Source organism: Suncus etruscus, chromosome 1 (genome assembly GCF_024139225.1).
Source record: "Suncus etruscus isolate mSunEtr1 chromosome 1, mSunEtr1.pri.cur, whole genome shotgun sequence".
Taxonomy (NCBI): domain Eukaryota; kingdom Metazoa; phylum Chordata; class Mammalia; order Eulipotyphla; family Soricidae; genus Suncus; species Suncus etruscus.
The window spans coordinates 17,952,762-17,961,760 of NC_064848.1; the positions used below are offsets into that span (position 1 = coordinate 17,952,762).

Below are 8,999 nucleotides of genomic sequence, written 5' to 3' on the forward strand. Positions count from 1 at the left end.
ATACAATTTTTATAGTCTTATCCATTTTTAAAATTTCAATTAATTTTTTACCTAGCTTAGTCTAGTCATCTATAAACTGTGAAATCATGCTAAAAATCCTGTGCTAAGCTAGCTTTGTTCTATCAGCATGGCAAAAAAGATAGGGGATGGTAAACCTCAAAAATTTCTCAAATGGCCATCAGGAATAACTTTTTCCTGGAGAATTTTTGAACTTTGCAATCCCCAGTTTTTCTGCTATGTATAGTTAAGGCCAATACAATAAGGCCAAATGTGGCTACAAAAAGAAGCATCTAGCTTTAAAATAATAACTAAAAAGTTTAAAAGAAATCATTTAAGTTCAGTTTAAAGGTTTTTAAACAATTGGCTATCATTAATTATAAAATTTTTTTTTGTGTGCTAAAGTCCAACAGTAGTCATAAGGCATTCCAGTGGCATTCAAAAATAACCATTTTTGCCTCCTGCCAAGCAGTTTCCTTAGCCTCCTGCAGTCCTCTCTTCATTCACTTCAAAACAGCCTGCCACCTCTCCTGCTGGCTACCATCCCTGCAAACCTGTTGCTGACTGACTCCACCTTTCACAATGCTGAATGGTACTCTGCCTGGCTGCCACCAACCACCCCCTTCAAACCAAGGCTTCATTAATTTGTTTGCTTCACTTCACTCTTCCTTGCAAGACAATGACAACACCTCTAGTTCCTTCCCTTCTCCTTCTACAATGGTGCCGAAAACATAGCCAACTCCCTTGGCAATGTCAGCTCAACCTCTCCCATACCCTCGGCTCTTCAAAACTCTGCCGGCTTCCCCACCCTTCCAGCCCATGCTGTCCTCGGGACCCCCTCCTCTTCTCAGCTCATCCTTGTCATAATCAACGCTTCCGCCCTCCGTCCAAACGCAGACGCCTTCGGTACCTGCTATTCACCTCGAACCTCATCCTACAAATGGTCAACGCCTCCACCATCACTGACCCAGCCTATCTGCTATTCATCTCAACCGCCCTTCTGCTTTGGTAACCCCCTGCCTGTCTCTAACCCCTTCGCTCTGCGATCCAGCCCCAAGCCTCACTTCAGCATCACCTTGTAACAGGTGGTAAAACTTGGACTTTGCCTTTTGGTACCCAATATTGAAAATTGTAATCAAATTCTTGTCATTAATTCCTCCTTTCAGTTCATGATTGCCCCCAATTTAACGTTTCTTGCCTGTTCTACTGGTTTATCTCCCCACATTGTTTCACATTTGTTTTTTCAGTCCTAAAACTACTGTGTTTTAGTTGTTTTAATGCCTAAATTAACTGTTACACCTGAAACTAATTTATTACCCCTTAAAGATAACTCTGTGTCTCTCTCCCTCCGCAGGAAATAGCCAGTTACTGCTCTTACCCTTGCCTTATTAATGGGCCTGGGTATTATTGGTGCTGGCACAATAATTTATTCATACTCTAAAATCTGTCAATGCCTTAAGTATAACTGTTGTTAATAATGTTTACAAACTTAAACTAAGTTTACAACACTTAAAGCACATTATTAAATCCCTAGCAAAAATAGTGCAGCAAAACCACCATGGTTTAATTTGGTTTCCTTTTTTTTTTGAAGGAAGGAGGAATCTGTGTAGCCCTGAAAGAAGAATGTTGTGTTTTTAAGGATGAAACAGGTTTAGTTAGAGACAGCATTCAACGTATAGAGGATGATTTAGTAAATAAACAAAAAGATTTAGAGCAGAGTGAGAGCTGGTACAAAAATTGGTTTTCTACCACTCCATGGATAACTACAGTGCTCCCAGCTTTTTTGGGACCCTTCATTGGCTTCATGTTGCTAGTTTCTTTTGGTCCTTGGGCTTTTCGCAAACTCACCACCTTCGTGAAGAATCAAGTGGATGAAGCAACCAGAAAGGACTCAAAAGTTTTATACCAACAGCTATGCACCTCAGAAGACCAGCTGACGCCTGACATCTCCCCTCCTGCCAACTCTCCACCACTTAAGTTTGAAGTAATCGAGGAGCTGGCGCATAGACCTCAATCTGTGCGCTCGCGCCTTGCCAAGCTTTGGAAACGACTGACTCAAGGGTAGCAGATGCGGTGACTGGAAGCCCCACACCTCTTCACCCAGTGTGGCCAGTCCACCGAGGCACATCTGTCCCTTCCATATTGTATACTAAACAGGGGGAGATGTGGGCGACCGAGTACCCACATGTTTAAAGGAACTTTGTATGGATTTTTCACCGCTGCCTGATTCAAGCCAAAAGTTTGCATAGCCCTGAGCCAAAAGAACCCTGCAAATAAACTTAGCTCACCACAGAGAACCTGGCTTAACTAGGTTCCTTAATCTTTCCATGGAATCTGTTTTTGTAACTGCTCTCAAGCATAGTCATAAATAGATTTTTGTAAGGTTTAAACTGTTAGAATCTATTAAGGATTTGCTTCCCCTCCCCCCATCCTGCCAGGTTTCTCCTTATCCTTCCCGCCATCAAAATGTGTCTGCTCCCATTGGTTAAAAATCGTTGTACCTGTACAAATCTGATTGGTTTAAGTTTCAATCCTGTGTTTTTGCTCCTCCCACTGAAACAGGCTATAAAAGCTTTGCTTATTCTCTCAATAAACCTCTTGACAGGAATTCAGCTTGAGCTTTTATTATTAACTTCTACGGATTAATTTTCTAGGTGTTCACAAAAGAGCTTAACACTCGCGAATTATTTGTAGCTGCCTTCTGTTCCGGTTAAGAGAAAGCGGCTGGCCGGAATTCTCTCCCAGCAAAGGACAGGAGCAGAGGCTGATACAGACATATAAGCAAAATAATTATAAGATGGTTTAAGCCCTATAATTAATTTTAAAAAATTAATAAAACATAAATTTGTGCATAGTAATATGAGGTGACTTAAACATAATATGAGAGAAAAATAGAAAGGAAATGGATGTGAGAATATTCTAGATGAAAAGAAATTTGCAACTTGGTTATTACAAATGTCCATCTTTGTCCGTTATAATTTTAAGTCTAAAGTTTGTGTCATCTGATAATATGGTCACTCCAGCCATTTCCATATTGTCCTCCAACTTTTAATATTGAGTCTATATTTGTTCTGACTACTCAGTTGCATTTCTTGTTGTCGGCAGCAGAATGTTGGCTTCAGCTTTTTGATCCATTTGCCAGTTTGTGTCTTTTAACTGGTGCATTTAGCCCATTAATGTTGAGAGAAACAACTGTCATGAGATTTAGTGTCATCTTAATGTAGGAGTTTGGTGGATCCTTTGGTCTGTTTTGTCTTAAAGTAGATCTCTCAGTTTGTCTTTTAAGGCTGGTTTTGAGTATGTACAGTTTCTGAGCTGTTTATCTGTAAAGCTATGTATGCTTCCAAACCTGAATATGAGTCTGGCTGGGTGAAGTATTCTAGTTTGAGTTTTGTCATCTTATCCCACCACTCACTGCCTTCAGGCCTGGAGGGTTTCTTGTGACAGGTAAACTATTAATCTTTAAGACACGTCTTTGAATGTAATTTCCCTTTTTGATATTGCTACTTTCAGTATTCTATTCCTATCTGGGGATGTGTCTTGGGTGCTTTTCCTTGGATCTCTTTTAGCTGGTACATTTTGGGAATGCAGGTTTTGGCTGCATGCACTCTTTAGCTTTGTGAGTTTCTCTGCAATGATGTCCCCCTTCCTGGGGATTTTCTTCCTGGGTCTATGGGACTCCAATGATTCTTATTTTGTTTCTGCTAGAGTTTGTTCAAGACTTTTATTTTCATCTGTTCACATATTTTGTTCACTGGGATCATTTGTTTTAAGGTTCTTTTACAATCTTTTCTGTCATATGGAGCTGCTATATGTATATCTTGTCTTCCAGATCACTGATTTTATCCTCAGCCACTGTTACTCTGTTACTGGAAGAGGCTTGCTTTCCAGGGAGGTTTTCATTTCACCTACCAAGTTTTTTAGTTCTCTTATTTCAGTTTGGAGTTTTCTCATTTCTAATTTCATATCCCCTTGATTCTTATTTATGGTTCGTTTAGTTCTTTCCATGCTTTCTTTGGTTCCATGAGGGTACTCCATATTTCTTCTCTAAAGTTCTTATCTGAGAGGCTAAGTAGGTGGTCAGCACTTTTCAGGTCACCAGAGCTGCCATCATCATTCTTTATGTGTGGTGGAAGCCTGCATTGAGATACATAGGGATATGTACAACAGGAAGAAATCTCACTCCTAAATGCACTTAGGAGTAGAAGGACCCCTTGGCCAAGTTCCATCTTCATTTTTCTGTTCTATCACTAACACCTGTCCTTGGTATAAACCAGCATCCTGAATAGTGCTGTCTGGTTTATTCAGTGGCTCAAATGTATTACTCATGTATTTGTTCCACAATCTGGTCTCCTTTTCATCTGGAATAATGAAGGTGTTTCTCATTTCCTTTTCAATTGTATCTATTGTGTCAGCTTTGCTAAATCTTCTAGTTACAACATTATTCATGTTGCCATATTCACAAAGCTTCAGTTCTGTGAGATATACTTCTACTTTGCAGTGCTTTACAAACATACCCTGTTCAACCACCTTTCGTGCTATTGGTTCTTGACCGTCCATCAATGTGTACCAGCTGACAAGCTTGTTCCAGCCCTCGGTTGGTAATAATATGTAATCCAATTCATCAATAAGATGTTCCTTAAGTGACTGGGTATCACCATCTTTGAGAAGTCCAGAGTTATCAATCGGTCCAGGATATACATTTTGATCTCCCATCTGGTACTTGTCCCAATTGTCAAAGCCAACATATTTTTTCCACTGTTTGAACAAGCGACTATCAACTAGGTACCAGGTATCCCCTTTCCGGAGCGAGATCTTGAGCAGCGTCGCGATGTCAGAACGCTGGATGTCCAGCTCCACCGCTCCGCCTTCCGCCATCTTCCCCCTCCAGCGGCAGCGGAGGCGGCGGCGGCACGACCTTTGTTTTTTGTTTTAGGGCCACACCTGGTGTGGCGCTCAGGGTTTACTTTTAGCTCTGTGCTCAGAAATTGTTCTTTGCAGCTGCAGGAGACCATGGGATTTCCGAGATCAAAGTGAATTGGTCCCAGGTTGGTTCTTGGTCAGTTCTGAGTATTTCCCAGGTTGGCTGAGTGCAAAAGCAAATGCCCTACTCGTTGTGTTATTGCTCTGGCCCTTATGTACAATTTATTTTATTTACTGTCTAAAATGATTATGATGCAAAAAGTTTGAATGAATAAACTTTTAGGCAGCAAACTTAAACTTGAATTTTTGTAAAGCACAATACGTGAAAAGGACTGACTTTAGTATATTATATATTATTATGCATTGTATTATGTTATATTATATTATAATGTTATATTATATAGTATTATATCATATTATATTATATTATTCTATTACATTATATACTTCAAACTATGTGAGCCTTCAAAGTTGTTCAAAAGTTCTGTGCCATACAAAATATTTAGAGTGAAAAAATAGACTACATCTGATACTACTTCCTCAGAGCTGCTTCACCAATTTCTCACTCACTAATTTCAAAATCTCACAAGTTTTGTTTAGCTCTTCTTCCCATAATAATAACTATTTCTTAGCTCAGCAAAGAAAAGGATAATATGGATTTGTTTTTTAAAATAAATGTTCACCAACATACCATATTTTCCTGTGTATAAGATGACTTTTGAAAAAAAAAAAAAGTCAACCGAAAATCGGAGGTCGTCTTATACACCGAGTATATCCTGAAAAATGTTTCAATATGCCACTAAACAAAAATTGTCTGAATATTGCCACAAAACGAATTTTCCAAATTGATCTTGCACCAATCACTGCCAGGCTGCTCGGACTGCCTCTCTAACTCAGCCAATCCAAGCAGGCTTTTTATGCATGCAAATTATACAGTGTTCTGTATCCAAATCTACACTGTAAAAAGCCTGCTCAGATTGGCTTGAGTCAGAGAGGATATCTATTACAGTATAATCTTTGGACCTTTGCTTGTTGTGATTGGCTCACTGTGGAAAATAGTTGTAGCGCAAGAACATCCTGTCTTATACAGCAAATATAGGCCTGAACCTATGTTTTAACTGTAAAATTAGGAGGTCGTCTTATACGCCTGGTTGTCTTATATGCCGGAAAAATATGGTAAATATCATTCCATGGCATTATTAAGGGAGTACCAGATTAGTACAAAAAATGTTTTTTCTCTTATTCTTCTGCAGACTCAACCTTGAGGGTTGAAGGAAAGGATTTCTAAATGATACCAAATAGATATTTTTCTCAATAACTTAGAAATAAGTAAAATATTGCAATGTTCCCGACAACTACCCTGTGAAGTGGTTTAGGTCTCAGTAATTTAGCACCTGTTGCTGAGATTGCATGCTCGTTCTTAATATCCTTACATCAAACTCTATAACAACTACCACATAATTTAAAACTGAAACACTTTACACTCATATAGCCTCATGATTTCAAGTGGAATTCTTGGAAGGAAGGGTAATTTTGCCTTAGGCAATCTTTCTTGATTTAACATGCAAGGTCAATTAATTTAGTAAGCAAGATCTATGATTCTTTCCTGCTCTGAAGTTAAAATGCTTCTTACCTTTCATAATTTACAATGAACTAGAAGCAACTTTATGACTTTATAAAGATTGAACCCCTTACCTGAAGGATATCTAAACTAATTTATCTTCTGAAGGTGCTCTGAAAATCAAAACCCTACAAAACATGTTCGAATTCTATTAGAAAGAAAAAAAAGCTAGAGCATATACTTGTACAATTCAAATTTAATATTTATGCAAAATAAAATTATTTCTTCTATAAAATAGATTTCGGTTAGGTCTGCAGTGGTAGCACAGTGGTAAGGCGTTTGCCACATGGCTGACCCAGGATGGACACAGGTTTTATCCCTGGCATCCCATATGGTCCCCCGAATCAGGGGCGTTTTCTGAGTGCAGAGCCAGGCGTAACCCTGAACATTGCTGAGTGTGGCCCCACAAAAACAAAACCAAAAAAAACAAAAATACATTTGGGGTAATGGGATTTCACTGCTAATTCACTTGCATTATTTTCTCACACCACCAATTTCCTCTATTACCAGCTATCTTTATTTTAAGCATTTCACAATACAGCTAACATGAAAGAATAATCAAAATTTACATATAAATGCAAACAACAAGGAACAAGGAAAGAAACTACAGGAAATAGGCATAGGCACATATGTTAACTGAATATAGAGAGAAAGAGAGAGAGAGGGAGAGATGTGTGTACTTGTCTACATTCAGTTAACTAACCAATAGGAAAACCTTTTTACTCCTTAAGCAATGAAAACAATCTCTGTCCTTAATTTCAACCTAAAAATAAACTTCAAAAAATCTGAGATTCTTTTTGTTGCTGCTTATGAGATAATTTATTATAGGTTTATATTTTATGGAACATTTTATCATTATTGTCATACACAAGGGAACACATTGATTTCTAAATATAGAAAGCTTGACCAAAATTTTTTGTCTTCTTTTTTTTTTCAAATGTATTATGTATACAAATTGTGCCCAATATATGGTTTTTTGACTTGATTCTTGCTCTACTCATAACTAAAAAGATTAGACATTAGAAATGGAAGTCTGATACCTAATTTAGTGTTCATTATAGTAATCTCAATCAAACTCTACCACCTGCATAGTGATAAATTGAGCATAGTGTGTAATCTTGTTCTTTTACAGAGAAACACTTGATAACTTTAATATAAAATATGACCCCATGTGTTAACATATTAAGTCTTGCTAGGGGAAAATTATCTTATGAAATGATCCGAACGGTGTGTCCCCAGTATGAATATTTTTAAATACTGCAAGTCTACATAGGTTGGGTCCTTGGAAAGCGTGATATAATTTTTGACTAGTAAAAGTATAGAAAGGCTATCTTGGACAATACTTATATGTTTGGTGACTAGAATCCTTTATTTAGATGGCTACTATAATAGTTTCTCCTCAAAATTAATATGTCTAAAGAAGTATAGAAGAGCCTAAAAGGTTCATGGATAATCCCAATTACAGTATATTTAAACACTGTCACTGTTTGTTTGCATTCTTAAATTATTTAGTAACATGACCAAGTAAGTTACTCATCTCTGTAAATTGGATTCTGTTTTACTCTGTGAAAAAGAAAGTGTGAGGAATGCTAACTAATCAAACAGCACCAAAGGTGTTTTTTTCTAATGAGAAAATGGGGTATGAATTAATTTCCAACACATTTCAAAATCAGTAAACATTCACTTGGCATCATTATAGCAAATGATAAAAGTATATTCACAACTATAAATTCACACGTAGTATTTGTGTAATTCAGATTCATGCTCAAATACCTCTGAAGTTTCTTTTACTCAATCAGCAAATTAATAAACTAATGGAAGGCAATTAAGTGGTTTCATGCAAGTCATGCCTTTAATAGAATGTATATGAAAACTGTCTTTTGTTTTTGCATGTGCCTTTTCAATTGTTATGTTTTTTAATGAGTTGGTATAAGTGGATGAAGCATGAATTAGTATAATTTATGACTTTGCTACTTATTGAATTTGGAATGTGGAAATGAAAATAAACTCATTATACTTTTACCCCGATTTTTTTATTCTGAATCCCAGGAGCAGTCAAATTTTTAAGTACTGTTCTTAGAACAGAGTTGGGGCACTTCTTTAGGAATGTATGCAGAGTCTAGGACTTGATACAATGGAAAACTTTTTTACTTTGTATGCCTGAAATTTTCATGAAAGGAAGGGTAGGAAAGAAAAGGGGGAAAACTGGAACAGGAAAGAGGAAAATTAAAGCAAAGCAAAAATGACAAGAAAAAATAATTGATGCAAAGTGATCTAAAAGGATAGGGGAAGTAGGAATAGGGAAATTGCTCAAAACTATTCTGATTTCTTTTGAAATAAGTTTATGACATATCTCCAGTTAACCCTATTGAAATATAATTATGGTAGGATATAATCATTTTAGTTAATACCTTAAATACTGAATCATTTAAAAAATTAAGACAAACTAAGAACCAGC

The 8,999-nt window shown here is 37.1% G+C and overlaps 1 protein-coding gene across 1 annotated transcript; it reads right to left on the reverse strand.

Annotated features, from left to right (window-relative positions):
• Nucleotides 1-3,980: 3,980 nt before the first annotated feature.
• On the reverse strand, nt 3,981-4,904 carry LOC126012362 (ubiquitin carboxyl-terminal hydrolase 15-like). Its single transcript, XM_049776116.1, has 2 exons — nt 4,193-4,904; nt 3,981-4,134 (listed from the first exon to the last, which is right to left on the reverse strand). Exons 1-2 carry the CDS (start codon nt 4,873-4,875, stop codon nt 3,981-3,983), a joined length of 837 nt encoding a protein of 278 aa, XP_049632073.1. The 5' UTR covers nt 4,876-4,904.
• Between the last annotated feature and the right edge of the window lie 4,095 nt (nt 4,905-8,999).

Coding starts and splice junctions, on each gene's coding strand:
- LOC126012362 (XM_049776116.1), bottom strand. CDS start 4,875: ATGGCGGAAGGCGGAGCGGTGGAGCTGGACATCCAGCGTTCTGACATC. Junction 4,135..4,192: donor AGGGGTCCTTCTACTCCTAA/GTGCATTTAGGA, acceptor ATCTCAATGCAG/GCTTCCACCACACATAAAGA.